This window comes from Nymphaea colorata, chromosome 8 (assembly GCF_008831285.2).
Source record: "Nymphaea colorata isolate Beijing-Zhang1983 chromosome 8, ASM883128v2, whole genome shotgun sequence".
In the NCBI taxonomy this organism is placed as follows: Eukaryota; Viridiplantae; Streptophyta; class Magnoliopsida; order Nymphaeales; family Nymphaeaceae; genus Nymphaea; species Nymphaea colorata.
This window is the reverse complement of record NC_045145.1, coordinates 18711680-18727387: the sequence shown is the minus strand read 5'-3', so window position 1 is coordinate 18727387 and position 15708 is coordinate 18711680. Positions and strand designations below refer to the sequence as shown.

The 15708-nt window shown below is 38.8% G+C and overlaps 1 protein-coding gene across 1 annotated transcript; it reads left to right on the top strand.

The window, feature by feature from the left end:
- The first annotated feature begins 10915 nt into the window (after positions 1-10915).
- On the top strand, positions 10916-15207 carry LOC116259238 (fatty acyl-CoA reductase 2, chloroplastic-like). The gene is made up of 9 exons (XM_031636956.2): positions 10916-11380; positions 11466-11569; positions 12418-12617; positions 12712-12812; positions 12913-13129; positions 14125-14286; positions 14369-14450; positions 14551-14894; positions 15036-15207. The coding sequence occupies exons 1-9, from the start codon at positions 10990-10992 to the stop codon at positions 15193-15195; spliced, it is 1761 nt and encodes a 586-aa protein (XP_031492816.1). The 5' UTR covers positions 10916-10989; the 3' UTR covers positions 15196-15207.
- Positions 15208-15708: the final 501 nt, after the last annotated feature.

Here is a 15708-nt window from a genome sequence, read left to right as displayed (position 1 = left end):
TGTTTTTATGTTTATGTTTTTCCTTAAGCTTTGGACGGACAACTTTCCAATGACCCTCTTCCTTGCAATACTTGCATTTGTTGTCTCTACCTTTGGACTTGGATTGATATCTAAATTTCTTGCTGAATTTATGCTTTGGACGACCTCTCTCATGACCATGTTTTTTTACCATCAAATTTTCTCCATGATTTGGCTTATGTCTGGCTTCATTTGAAAGCAAAAATAGTTCTAACTTCTTCTAGTTTTAAAGTGTCTTTTCCATAGAGAATAGTAGTCAAAAGATGGTCATACAATTTAGGCATTGATGAAAGAAGAAAAAGGGTCTGGTTTTCTTCATCTACCTTAACACTAACACTGCGAAGTTGAGAAATTGATTTATTGAAAGCATTCAGATGCTCAAGCAGATTTGTCTCATCAATCATACGTAAATATAGAGTTGCTTTTTCAAATACAACTTATTTGTGAGAGACTTTGACATATACCATTTTTCTAATTTTGTCCGCAAATCAGTTGTAGTATCTACATCTGCAACATTATACATTACCTCATCAGCTAGATAGAGATGAATTATACTCATCGCCTTCAAATCTAACTCATTCCAGTCAGCATCTTTGATCCCTCATTTCCCTTTTTCAAGCAAAGCTTTATGCAAGTTATTATGTACCAAAATGGCTTTTATACGCTTTTGCCACAAACCAAAATCAATCTTCCCATCAAACTTCTCCACCTCAAACTTAGTCGTTGACATATTTGATGTTAAAGTCATTAAAACCAATTATACAAACACAAAAATTGCAAGCTGGCTCTGATACCAGATGTTGAGCAGGTGAGGTCCATTTTGCAAGTAAAAAACAGAGTAAAGTGTAAACAGTCATTCTATAAACAAATATGTGTATGTGATATCAAGAGAGTCACTAAAAAAAATAAACTAGCAGATGAAAAAACAGAGAAACCAAGTCACACAGAAGACACCCAAATTATGTGGTTCGGATAGACTGTTTGTCTTCCTACATCCACGAGAAGAAACCAGCAGGATTCAATATTATAAGAAGCATCAAATAAAGTGAGATCAAAGAAACTGAAACAAATAAATCCCCTTACAAATAACAATGTTGCGCAGTGACATGCAGCCCCAAAACACCCTCGCCCAAAAAAGACTGCAGAAAGTGAGAGAGTTAGGTAGTGGAGGGTCCATGTTTACGGCCACTCCTTGAGACGTTCCACCAAAGTCTCATACCACAAAATGAGGTGAGAAGCAAAAAAGGGGAAAGAAGTCGAACCATTACATAAAGCAAAAATAAGGGTTTTAAATAAAGACACAAATGCCCACTGTTGACTTGTATATGACCAAGCTTGGAAGGATATCGATGGCTTAATCTATAAAAAATGTGATAATGTGCTGAAGTAAGGGATATGAATAACGGTGACAGGTATGTGGAAATATAATACCCCTCATTTATGGCTAATTTTTAGAAACAATTGTAAATGCCATCGTAACTATAAAGGTATTGAGCACTATCGACTTCATGGTCGATAGATGCCTTCTTTCAGCTAATTTTTAGAAACAATTGTAAATGCCATCGTAATAATACTTCTCTTTCTTCTTATCTCTGTCTTTTCTTATATTTAATTTTCAACATTATCGTGTTGCTTTCTTTCAGCTTCACCTTCAAGAAAGCCGAAAGATCCCCAGCACCAGCAACATTGGTTGCGTTTAATGGGAGAAGAGAAAGTGCTGGTGTGGGAGCTAACGGAAAAAACAAAAGGAACAACCCTTTGATAAGAGTAAATCAGCAAGACGAGAATTTAGGGATACCCAAAATCCTCGGCTGCTGAAGATCAATGAGATCCTTGAAGATACTAAGGACGAGAGAGTATTTATTGAAAAGGCAAAAATCAAGGAAGTCGTTGAGGATGAAACGCATGGTAACCAAAATAATAGAAAGCCAAAAATCAAGGAAGACGTTGAGGATAAAAACGTACTCAATGGAAAGGAAAATTGAGGGAGACGTTGAGGAAACTTAAATGACAATCATGGCAGATTCTGCCTTATTATGATCTTCCTTCATCCACTCCAAAATTAGTGGATATTGTAAATCTTCGTAAATCTTCTCCTTTGTGTATATATATGTGCTTGTAACAATTAGTGAAATATACGTCAGAAATTCCCTTTCCTCTTTGTGCTCTCAATTTTCTCATGGTATCAGAGCCATACGATTCTATGGCCTCACAAAGCTCACAAGCTACCTCTGTCAAATATCCATATCCTTTCAACCTGAACGTCGCCAATTTTGTGTCCATCAAATTGACCCAGTCCAATTTTCTCCTATGGCAGACGCAGGTGCTAGGACTAATTGAAAGTCAGGATATGACTGGTTTCGTTAATGGAGAAACCCTTATGCCTGATAGATATCTTCCCAGCAACAGTGCTGCAGTTGAACAAGCTGTGAATCCAGATTTCAATGCCTGGCAAAGATCAGATCGGTTGCTAAGTGGATGGATCACAGGAACCCTATCTGAAGAAATATTGGGGTTGGTCGTCGGCCTAAAAACCTCCAAACAGGTATGGGATACTTTAAACCACAGATTTGCTTATGAGTCGCAGGAGCGAGAAATGCTCCTTATGCAAAGACTTCAGATGAACCGAAAAGGCAATCTGAGTATTGCTGAATACACCAGAAATTTCAAAATTATATGCGACGAACTTGCTGTTATTGGAAAACCAGTTTCAGATCAATCCAAAGTTTTTTGGCTATTGATTGGTCTCGGGCCAGAATATGAGTCCTTTAGAACGACCTATATGCGTCCACCGACTCCACCATACTTGGAAGTCATCGCCTTGCTTGAAAGTCATGAGACGGTAAAGAATATGTATGGAGATATTTCAGGTCCTCAGGTGGCATTTGTGAATCAACGTGTTCAAAATCAAAGGTATAAGGGATATAAAAATCAGGCGTTCAACTCTAAGGGACGCGAATTTCGTCAAGCCAGCCAAGGTAATTCATTCAACAACGACAAAAGGGAAAATAATAATCAGTCCAATGCCTCTTCAAAGGGAGTCGTGTGTCAAATCTGCAACAAAAGAAACCATTATGCACTTAATTGCTGGCATCGTTTTAATCAAACATTCCAGCCCCAACAAGTTCCTCAGGCATTGGCTGCAATGAACGTTGCCGATGGACAAGATCAACAATGGTTTCTAGATACTGGAGCGTCTGCTCATATTACATCGGAACCAGGTAATCTCAATATCTCAGCTAAATATTATGGTTCAGAAAAGATAATGGTAGGCAATGGCCAGAAACTTGACATCACGCATGTAGGAAATGCTATCGTTAATGATGGGCAAAATACTATTCCTCTCAAGAATGTTTTGGTGGTTCCAGAAATTAAAAAGAATTTAATTTCAGTCAGTCAATTAACAACAGACATGCCTTATATCTTTGAATTCTCGGCTAATGGTTTTCTTATAAAGGACAAGAGGAATCGGCAGATTGTGGCGTCCGGAACCAGGCATGATGGTCTTTACATGCTGAAAAATGTAGGAGCAGCGTCAAAACTTCAAGGAAATCACAAGGCGTTTTTCTCAGTTAGATTCCGAGGAGCAAATAAAGAAGTGTGGCATCATCGCCTTGGCCACATAAATCAGCAGGTAGTAGAGTTTTTAGTAAATAAAAAGGCCATTAAAATTCTTGGCCCATCTAGTAGCAGATTTTTATGTTCTAGCTGTCAATTGGCTAAGTCATGTCGTCTTCCATATCTTCCTATTGAAGAACATTGTGATGAATTTCTTGGTCGTGTGCATTGTGATCTATGGGGGCCTGCTCCGATCATCAGATCTCAACAATATAAGTATTATGCAATCTTTGTTGATGAATCTACTCGTTTCATTTGGTTTTATCCAATGTGATTCAAGTCAGACTTTTATGAGATTTTTAAAATTTTTCACAAATTTGTGGAAAACCAGTTTGGGAAAAGAATAAAAATTTTTCAAACTGATGAAGGAGGAGAATTTAATAGCAATTCTCTTGCTTCATACTTGCGTGAATATGGTATTCAACACCTAAAAGCATGTCCTAAAACCCTCCTCAAAACGGAATGGTTGAACGCAGACATCGAACTATAGTTGAACTTGGACTTGCTATGATGTTTCACGCTAGTATATCTACAAAATTTTGGGTGGAAGCCTTCTCTACAGCAGTGTGGTTAATCAATCGACTGCCAACACCGACTCTTAATATGAATAATCCATTCCAGCTCGTCTTCAAAAAAGGGCCAGATTATGGATGCATGAGAGTTCTTGGAAGCCGATGTTTCCCTTATCTACGAGATTATGCTAAGAACAAGTTGGAGCCTAGATCCTTACCCTGTGTTTTTATAGGGTATAGCTCAGCACATAAAGGATATAAATGCTTATACCCACCAACAGGTCAGATTTTTATATCCAGAAATGTTGTTTTTGATGAAAATATATTTCCTTTTTGACAACCTGGGAATTTATTTTCATCAATTTCTCATTCTCAAGAAGGCGTCACCTACAAGGCATGGCTTGACGACAACCAATCAGTTGAAGAAGGACCTCAGCCTGGCTCTAACAATGATCTTGCAAATGATTCCATTAGAACTCGTTGTCACAACGACAATCATGATTTAGCTACAAGTGGTGGCGATTTTCCCTTTGCTACGGGTGCTAACCATTCTCATGTTACAGATGCTAGCTCTCCTCAACAGGCCATCGAGCTCTCTCTCACTGACTCCATATCACACACTCCCATTGATCCGCAGCCACCATCTCTTATCAACTCACATTCCATGGTCACCAGGGCAAAAGATGGCATAGTTAAGCCCAATTCAAAGTATTTCATTGCTCTTCCGGTTCCCTTGGAACCTAAGACAGTCAAAGAGGCGTTCAAACATCCAGGATGGGTGAAAGCAATGGAGGAAGAAATAGCAGCATTGAATCTATGCAAAACATGGACTCTAATACCCCGAACTGCTGATATGAATGTCATCTCTACCAGATGGGTGTTCAAAACCAAGCAAAAAAGCGATGGAACTTTAGATCGCCTAAAAGCTCGATTAGTGGCTCGTGGCTTCAACCAAATTCCAGGAATTGACTTCATGGAAACATTTTCACCAGTCATCAAACCAGCCACAATTCGCATTGTCTTGACTATCGCTCTATCTCGAAATTGGGATATTAGGCAACTTGATGTCCAGAATGCTTTTTCACATGGAGAGCTCAAAGAAACCGTTTATGTTGAGCAGCCACAAGGTTTTGAAGATCCTACCAAACCAAATCATATATGTCGACTTCATAAAGCTCTCTACGGACTTCGGCAAGCTCCAAGGGCATGGTATGATAGGTTCGGATTTTTTCTACTCTCCAAAGGTTTCTTTTGCAGTATTTCCGATTCTTCTCTCTATATTTGCCATCATAAAAAAGGTACCATCATTCTATTGTTATACGTGGATGACATCATCTTGACCGGCAGCAATAATTCTTTCGTTCAAGAATTTATCAATGAGCTTAATCATGAGTTTTTGATGAAGGATTTAGGAAGTTTACATCACTTCCTTGGTATTGAAGTTCTCAAAACGCCTCAAGGTCTTTTCCTTAATCAAAAGAGATATGGATACAGTCTCTTGGAACGTGCCAATCTAACAGCATGTAAACCTGCTGTAACACCTCTTGTTCAGCATTTTCGGTCGCCTTCTGGAGATCCATTATTTGCCAATCCTACACTCTATCGCAGCTTGGTAGGTGGACTTCAATATTTCACGTTCACACGTCCTGATATCACTTATAGTGTGAACTATGTCAGTCAATATATGCAGCAGCCTGCTCAAAGTCAATTTATGCTTGTTAAAAGAATACTTCGATATGTTCATGGGACCATTGAACTAGGTTGTATACTTTCACCACAGTCAGTTTTTCGCTTGCACGCTTATTCCGATTCTGATTGGGTTGGGTGTCAAGAAACACGACGGTCCACAACAGGTTTTTGTACGTTCATTGGCACAAATGCTATCTCCTGGACAGCTAAAAAACAGCCAACTGTGGCTCGCTCTACAACTGAAGCTGAATATCGATCGATGGCCTCTGCAGCAGCTGAACTAACATGGCTTTCATTCATACTCAAAGATATTGGTATTCGTATTACTGACCCCCCACAGCTATACTGTGACAATATGTCTGCTTTGCAAGTCAGCATTAAACCAGTGTTTCATTCACGAATGAAACATGTTGCCATTGATTATCATTTTTTACGAGAGAAAGTGGCATTGGGGACCTTAGTTACTCATTATGTCCCCTCATCTCAACAGGTTGCTGATATTTTCACAAAAGGCTTGTCTAGATCCTCTACCGAATATCTCAGAGGCAAACTGGGTGTCGTTTACCCACCATCCAGTTTGAGGGGGCATGATAAGAGTAAATCAGCAAGACGAGAATTTAGGGATACCCAAAATCCTCGGCTGCTGAAGATCAATGAGATCCTTGAAGATACTAAGGATGAGAGAGTATTTATTGAAAAGGCAAAAATCAAGGAAGTCGTTGAGGATGAAAGGCATGGTAACCAAAATAATAGAAAGCCAAAAATCAAGGAAGAAGTTGAGGATAAAAACGTACTCAATGGAAAGGAAAATTGAGGGAGACGTTGAGGAAACTTAAATGACAATCATGGCATATTCTGCCTTGTTATGATCTTCCTTCATCCACTCCAAAATTAGTGGATATTGTAAATCTTTGTAAATCTTCTCCTTTGTGTATATATATGTGCTTGTAACAATTAGTGAAATATACGTCAGAAATTCTCTTTCCTCTTTGTGCTCTCAATTTTCTCACCCTTATATAAGCCAGGATTTTGGCAGATTAAGTCTCCATTTAGCTCCAAAGTCGAGCTATTAAACCTGGTTTTAAGTGTGATCTAAACATGTCCGAAGCATCAACACCTTATCTGGATAGAGGGAAAGGAATGACAAAGATACCATCTAAAGTCTCCATTTGCATTTTGATTCATTTCTCGTGCAGCATATGTGAACTTTTTCCTTGAGATCTTAAGAAAATCATGGAACTATAAAAATACCGACAGACCTCTAAATCTCGACACTTACCGGAAAACAAGCGTCAACTTGAGGGAAAGAAAAAGGTAAACGCCACCTTTGTTATCATCGATCAAGTCGGATTCTAGGGAGGAAATGGTGCTCCAAGGAGACTGGAATTTTACCATCTCTGCCCCACATTTTTCTTTATTGATCATGGATATAAATAAGACAAGCACTCAGAGCACTTCTCTCTCTCTCCCTCCATCTCTCTCTCTCTCTCTCTCTCTCTCTCTCTCTCTCTCTATATATATATATATATATATATATATATATATATATATATATATATATATATATATACACACACAAAATCAAAATAAAAATACGAAGTCAAGATCAAATAGTGCAGAGCACCAATGCTACTGAAAAGGAACAAATATTATAGACGTGATAGACATCTTATTTAGTTTGAAAGTTTGTCTTGGGGCACCCATCACACGAAAGATATCAATGTGCATCCGATGCCCTGCCTACAATATTACATGATCTCGGTCAATGAAAACTTACTTTTTAATTGATCTTGTCACACAGAAAACCCAGTGAATTCCAAGCATCCACAAAATGCTCGGCGTCAAAAGTATTTCTCATTGTGAAAGCGATTTTGCTTCTTGGCACCTTCTTGTTAGAGTGGGTAGATCGATCTTTTGTCAATGCAGCCCTGATTGTTGAATCTCTTACGACACAGTAACATAACACATGCGTAATCTGAAAAGAGCGCAATAATGTTCCGGTGCTGTAAAGAACGCTCCTTGTACGAGCGCATCCACCGATTTGTCTCTTGCCCCTTGCCAAAAGAGAGCACAAGCAGTGCATCGATGCTTTTTTCCCTTTCACAAACACTAACACAGCCAATTCAAAATTGCAGAAAATTAGGCATCTATTTCATTCTTGTCTTTTTTTTTTTTGGTCATAGATCTTGGTAGAACTATGTCTGCAATCATCCGCTCAATGAGGGATTTACCAATTTCATTTTGAACTTGTTAGTAGTTTGTACATGTGGCCGACCTAGCAAGCAGGGAGCTTGGAACAACCCACTTTCTTCGGCACGGAAAAGGCACCATGTTGCCTTCTCCACTTGAACGTCCTGACCCTTTATGCGCTCATTCTCGAGAGATGGCATTGACTTCTAATAGAGTGCGTGGTTCCTCTCTTATAATACCAAATTCATAAACTAGACTCAATGAAAGGCAAGGAAGGAAAGCTTTGATACGGCACAAAACCATACTCGAATAAATAACAAACTATACATGACAAAAATATGAACAATTCATGCTTATTCTGTTGACAAAAGTTTTGAGGAAGCGTATAGAAATTTGTTGCTGAAATGGATGGAGCCTTCTGGATCTTCTAAAGTGGGGAGTCCCCATGACTGAGCTACGACCATTTCGTGACCTTGTGATCTAATGCAGTCGGTTCGTAACTGGAGCCACTAGTAAGTCCACTCAAAGATCTTTTGAATAACTGGAATGTTCACCGCAAAAATTTCATAGGTTGCCCTATGAGACAAAAAATAAAAATATCATTTATAAATTAAGCCCTTAGGCCTACAATCCTATTTGTAAACTTATGAAAGTCAAAATAACGGTTTTATCCATCGTAAGCTGGATATCTATTGTCTTTGACTGGTACACTAATACAGGCTCGGACATATTAGATAACTTGTAAACGGGTATAATTGAACAGACAGTATGTAATATACGATTATTGATATTGTAGTGTCGCGTAAGATCTTTTGTATTTTATTGGATTGATATTAGTTTCATGTTTAAATTCTTTTTACTTTCAAACGCAAGTATTTGTAAGAGTTTTGTTGCTTTCATTGCTTCAGTAGTCAAATGCACCAGGCAAGTCTTGGCAGTGGCCCTAGAACTGCCCAGGGAGCACCTGTATATATAGGCGGATAAAAAACAGTATATGAAGGGAAAGTACGACGAGAAAGAGGGGAAGAAAGAAAAGAAAGAAAAACAACAAAAAAATGGGAAAGAAACAAAAGAAAAAATTATTAATATAATAGTAGAAGAATAGTGTTGGTATCATAGTACTTTCCCTTCATATACTGTTTTTAGTAACCACTGTTTGCGTTGGCTCCTTGAGGCAATAAAACTTATTTCAGTTGAATTAATTTTAGTAGAACTATTATGCTTGAAACTTTCAATCCCTTTTGGCAAGTATTCGATTAGTATATAAAAATAAAAAAATAAAAACGCCATTATCCCGATCCAGCCCCGGTTCAATGTTGAGGCTCCGTAAATTTCTCCCACACACACACACACACACACACATATATATATATAAATAAGGTAATTGAAAGAATTACAAATCAGCGCTTAAATTTCAGGCCAATACGTAAAGTTGAGGCTCCTTGGTTTACCTCCAATATTGTTGAGGGTAGCTTTGCTATTGCATCAAAACTTGAGCACCCATACGTAATTTTTTCCTATACATAAGGGAAGGCGGCATTATTATCCTATCAATAATAATATCATTGTGAGAAATCATTGAGATCTTTGAAAAATTGTTAGTAATATGAACTTTTTAGATCTCAAGATGGGACTTTCTTTTGGGGAGGAGTTGCTTGTTGAAAATTGTTGCTCTCTCATATACTGATGACCTTCTTGGTTGCCATATTTCTATGGGGACTTAGTTTTTTTTTGCCTCTGTTTGTGACTTTTGTAATTCTTTAATTTGTAAATGGGGGAAACCTATTGAAATAACTCAAAGGGGCCAAAACTAGGGATGTGAAAATATCTCAACCAAAACTAGGGGTGTGAAATGGTCCAAAAAAGTCGCTTACTTGCACCCAATTATGCATGGAAAAAAACATATAACATTACTTGCTTACTTTTTGTTTACAACTTTAAAAACAAAATTTTTTATTGCCTTCAAAAGCGAAAAGAAACATTGGCTTAAATAGTACAAATATAATTTATTGGTAGAGAGAAATATTTTTAGAAATTGCTGCCTAAAATTTTCCTGTGCAACGTTTTACGTGTGACCTTTAAAGAAATACTATTAAAGGATGAATAACTTTAGAAACGGAAGGCTTCAACGTGAAAACTTCGATGCACGAGGGAAACAGGAACCCATTTCCGGACTCCCACGTTGAGCACACGGGCTTTAGGTGGCCAAATCAGGAGGCGGATATGAAAGCAGCAGATCATAATTAGTGTCCAATTTGTTCACGTTTACGTTTAAATGATCCATCATGAATGCTGTTAATTCATCATGTATGCTGTTGGATAACAGGGTTCCACATGTGCTTAATGAAGCGCAGAGGGTTTTGTCATTTACCCCAAACCGGTGCAGTAACAAAGCGAACCCAAATTCAAGGTCTTGGACTCGACACTCTCATGGATCGAAGCCGTGTCAGATTAAAATTTAATGAGCTGGAGTTTGGCTGGTCCAGTCTGATTCGCCATCTAGAACTTTTGGTTAAAGGCCATTTGAGTTAGCGAGCCATACATGTCTAACTTGATCGCAATGTAATTTTTGATAGGTTAGTATGGACTAACCGGCAAATAGGGCAGCCATTTAAGCGTTCTGACTTCACCCGCGCACAGTTCCCCTTGTGATTTCAATTTGTGCGTTATTTGGCGGTATGCTCTCCTCGTTATCATCGTCGCTCATTTTTGTACTTAAAAACAGAAAAAACAAGATCCTCTTTGGTTCTTGAGAGCTGCAGAAAAATATGATAATGGTGGTAATAATAAATGGATCTACCTACCAAACACCCAAAAGAAAAATAGAAAATCATCCATCCTATAGCATGCCGCTGTCCTTGGAACTGCTATAAGAACAAGTGCAATGCTCGAAACTCTCCAGCCTATCAAGCCTCCCGCGAAGATCAATCTCGAGATATTCTTCCTTCCTCATCACCATATCATGTTTAGCTTAGGTCACTTTTCTTTCATGTCTCCTCCCACAATGAATGCTACACGACTAGCAGCAGCTAACCAAGTGCCTGCGAATTATTCCGTCAGCTTCATCAGCCCTCCCCATCATCTCCGTTCATCCACACCACAGCCGGCCTCATGCACATTCAATTCTTTTCCTGTCAAAAGCACGCAACCAGCTCCGCTCGTGAGCATGGTGGACCGAAAGCGCGCATCTCAATCGAAAAGAGCTTTGGCCGTCACAAGGGCAGGAATATTGACGACGCCGAAGGAGAGGGAGGTGTTTGAAGAAGAAGAGGACGGCTGTGGTCTAGGGATCGTGGAATTCCTCAGAGATAAGAACATGCTTATCACAGGAACGACCGGCTTTGTCGGAAAACGTATAGCTATCAAATTCATGAACTTGTTCCTACGGTTGCTGTACATCTTGCCATTCAGAATTAATATTTGCTTGATACCATGCAGTGCTTATAGAGAAGATCCTCCGGAGTCAGCCTGACGTAGGCAAGCTTTTCCTTCTCATTCAAGGGCCAAACCAAGAGGCTGTGAATGAACGATTAAAACACGAAGTACGTTTTTTTTTTGTTTGCTTACGTGTGGGCACTTACCCTCCCTCATATTTAGTTATTTACAGCACCAAACACTCGATTTAGTAAGAGACTGCCCCCCTAATGTTTGGAACCGCCCTTTCATGTTTTCTTGTTTCTGTTCTTTTCTCTTCATCCCTATCCCTCCTAGAAAGCTTCAACTTTATTTCAGAAAAATATAGCTATAATTTGCCCTGGATAGTTTAACAAGTCAAGGGCCTGCCTTTTTCTTTTGCTAAAAGGTACTTTTGTTTTGTTTATTCGTTCAAAAAGTAACCTCTCTATTCATTCACTTTGGTCCGGCTTCTTTTCCTTTTCTTGGCTAGGCATTTTCATGTTTTGGCCCTTTGGGCCTCTTCTCCATACTTTTTAAAAATTTAATTTTCACCATGTGCACAATTTTTATCAAAAAATCACTTAGTTACCATACTATTTTACCTTTGCCCAGCATATAATTTTCATATAATCATCATAAAAAAATCGTTGTTACTTTATATAATATGATCTGCTTTACTTTTAAAATGTAAAAAAGGATATTTTTTATAGAACGCATAAAATCCTTAGCTTTTCACTTTAGTTTACAGAAATTATTTTTCGGACTTCTAAGAGCGGGTTCACATGTTAGAATGGCGCATCTATACAAGAAAAAAAAATATGTAAAATATTACTAATACTTATTGCCTTACATATGGCACCAACTAAAATTTCTGCCACCACCATTTCGATCTTCATACTTGCTACCAGCATCATATAATGACAGAAAAAAATCACCGTGATCCTTGCATTTCCATTCACAAAAGAATTGATGAGCTCTTTTGCTCTTCAACAAGATAATCAACGCCGAACTCTTCAAGCGTTTGAAGGGAGTCCATGGGAGTTCTTACGAAGCTTTCATGCTGAGCAAGCTGGTCCCAGTAGTTGCACATCTTGGAGAGGACTCTTTGGGATTGGAGGAAAAAGTGCAGAAGGATATAGTAGACAATGTTGACGTAATTGTAAGTTGCGCTGCAAACACGAGGTTCGATGAAAGGTCAGTACTTTTGCAGAATGCGTGTGGATTTCTTGCCTATTTCCTCCTCAAATTTTCTCCATTCCTTCTAAAACTTTAAATTGAACACAAACAGGTATGATGTTGCTCTCAATACCAACACCAATGGGGCGTCGAGGCTGGTAAAGCTTGCAAGAAGATGCAGGAAACTTCAGGTCTTCTTGCATGTCTCCACAGGTAGTGCAACCAGTATTCGGCTCTGTTCTTGAAAACTCTCTTTCGCCAGGGATGTCAATGGACATAATTCCTTGTTTCTTCTTTCTTTTCCGAATTGTAGCTTATGTGAATGGACCGAGAACTGGGTTGATAAAGGAAAGGCCGTTCTTCCTCGGAGATAGCATTGCACGAGAAGAAGCTATGGCAACACATTCTCAAGAAATCCCACCCATCTTGGATATCGGAGAGGAAACCAAGATAATAAAAGACACTCTGGAAGGACGGGCGGAAAACACGGCATCTCCAACTCCAAGAATGAAAGAGTTGGGTCTCGAAAGGTATCCAAAACCGTCATGTCGTAGTTTGCTTTTCTACAAGCAGTCGGAATACTAACTAAGTAGCAATAGAGCCAGTGGACCAGCAAAACTCTTTTTTCGTCCGGTTTACCTTGCATGCATGCCTATGATTTCTAATTTATTGGGGAATGTCATACTTCTCTAAAAAAATTTGAATAAGAGGCGGCCCATGTCAATTTCTCCTAAGTTGTGAAACAAAAAATATTGTTGCTTAAAGCGATAAAAATGTCATGTAGCAGTGAAGATTAATGTTGAAGAAGGATCATTACCCCCGTTTTTCCTTTTTTCTTTTTTTCTGTTTTTTGCTTCTCAATTCACAAAATTCCACTGGTAGCCCTTATAACTAGGCAGCTTTGGTCAAAGGTGGGAACAACTAAAAATTACAGACGGTGTTCTCCCCTGAAATCATAAGCAAAAGGCTAAATAGAAGCTTCCAAATAGTTTGTATCAAGAATTTTTTTCACCTCTCAAAGTTACAGAATTGTAACCTCTCTCCCTCTCTATCTCTCTCTCACACAAACCTCTGCCCACTTTCCTTTCTAGATGGAGTCGCGTGCACACATTTCTATAATGCACACAATGTAACCTTTTGTGAATGTGTTTGTGTGGATTTCTACCTAATCTTGCTGAATTATATAACCCTTGTCAGCTGTTCTTTAATTTTCTCTCCCTTTTCCTACTATCTTCAGAGTTAATTTGACCATTTACTTGCTGTTTTGGCTTACCAAAGGCAGGTAACGGGTGCAGCAACAAGGCAACAACCAGGTTTTTAGGAGCTTCTGGCAACAATAACACACTATTATTGTCTCAGAATCTACCTCAAAAATGAAATATATTTGTCTAACATTATAACAAGTGTTTCCATTGGATCATTATTAACATATCGTGTTCCCATTTTGCTATTATGTGTTTCTTAATGCTGAGGGTTCGTTGGAGGGCAGGGTTTGTGCTAATGGTGATTGTTGCCTGTGGACCAGGGCAAAGATCCACGGTTGGCAAAATGTTTATTCTTTCACAAAAGCGATGGGCGAGATGGTGATCGGAAGCATGTCAAACGACCTCCCAACAGTCATTGTTCGGCCTACCATCATTGGAAGCACAATCCAAGACCCATTCCCGGGGTGGATTCAAGGACTCAGGTCAGCCCCTCTTAACTTAATTTCCTGATGTTTCTGAATTGAAAAGAAACTGAGTAAAACATCCTATTCGCTCGCTCTCTAGAATGGCAGACCCAGTCATTGTCTACTACGGGAAAGGCCAATTTAACGTCTTCACAGCGGAAGGGAAGACTATTCTTGACTTGGTATCCATCTCTCTCTCTCTCTCTCTCTTTATCTCTCTCTCCCTCCCTCCCTCTTGCCACTGGCCAACAAACTCATTTTGAGGATGTTTGATCATTTTAGGTGCCCGCAGACATGGTTATAAACGCAATCTTGGCCGCAATGGCAAGGCATGGATCATCAGGCGTTGCTGGCCTGAATATTTATCACGTTGGGACAAGTTCCACGAACCCCCTGCGAGTGGATGAGCTGTTTAATCACTGTTATGAGCACTTTCATTCATTTCCTTTGATTGATTCACAAGGAAAATTTGTCCATATAGAAAGGATGAACTTCTTTGACACACTGGAAGCGATATCTTCATATTTGTCGGCTGGGGAAAACGGCAGATTGAAAAAGGCAAGAGACATGCACATCTTAAGAAAGCTATCGGTGACATATGAGCCATACACTAGTTATAAAGGAAGGTAAGGTGTTTCAAGTTGCCATTAGAAGTTAAGGTGCTTAAGTTAACAAATCCACACAAACACATTTATATAATGCACCACATGCTTCTCTTTTATAATAATGAAAAAAGGAACGAGTAGCCCTGATATGAGGAATTTCAGGTTTGATATCGCAAATGCAAAAAAATTGATGAAGAGAATGTCGCGAGTGGAGAGGAACATCTTCACATTTGATGTGGCAGCAATAGACTGGAGGGATTACATTGTCAACGTGCACATTCCTGGTCTACGGAAGCATATCATCAGTGGCGATGCTTCATGAGCAAAATATTTCACAACCTCTATATATATATATATATATATATATATATATATATATATATATATATATATAATATCTTTATTTACCATGTCTGGTTTCGTTAAGAAACCATGCGATTTAGAAGCCTATGTTACCAGTGCAACTAAATTGCATCTTTACTCTTTCACGCGTCGGTCGTATACCATTGTAATGCTTGCTAAATGTTGTGCTTCATGGGATCAACAGTTTTGCTGCTTCTAGTTATGAAATAAAAAGGGTTTTGTTCAATCTCAAATTTTGAATCGCTGATTCCATAGGGCCATTTTGACGACGTCGAATAACACCATAAAAATGAATCTTTCTACTGCACACCAGCAGGGACATCGTTTGTGCAAATTAAATATCCGTATGTTCTTTCTTGCGTTTGGAAATGTTGAATTTGAGAGGACACATATAACACCAGTAATTAGATATGGTACGCCATTATCTCTCACACAAGCGTCAACTCAAGGGAATGAAAAAGGTAAACGCCTC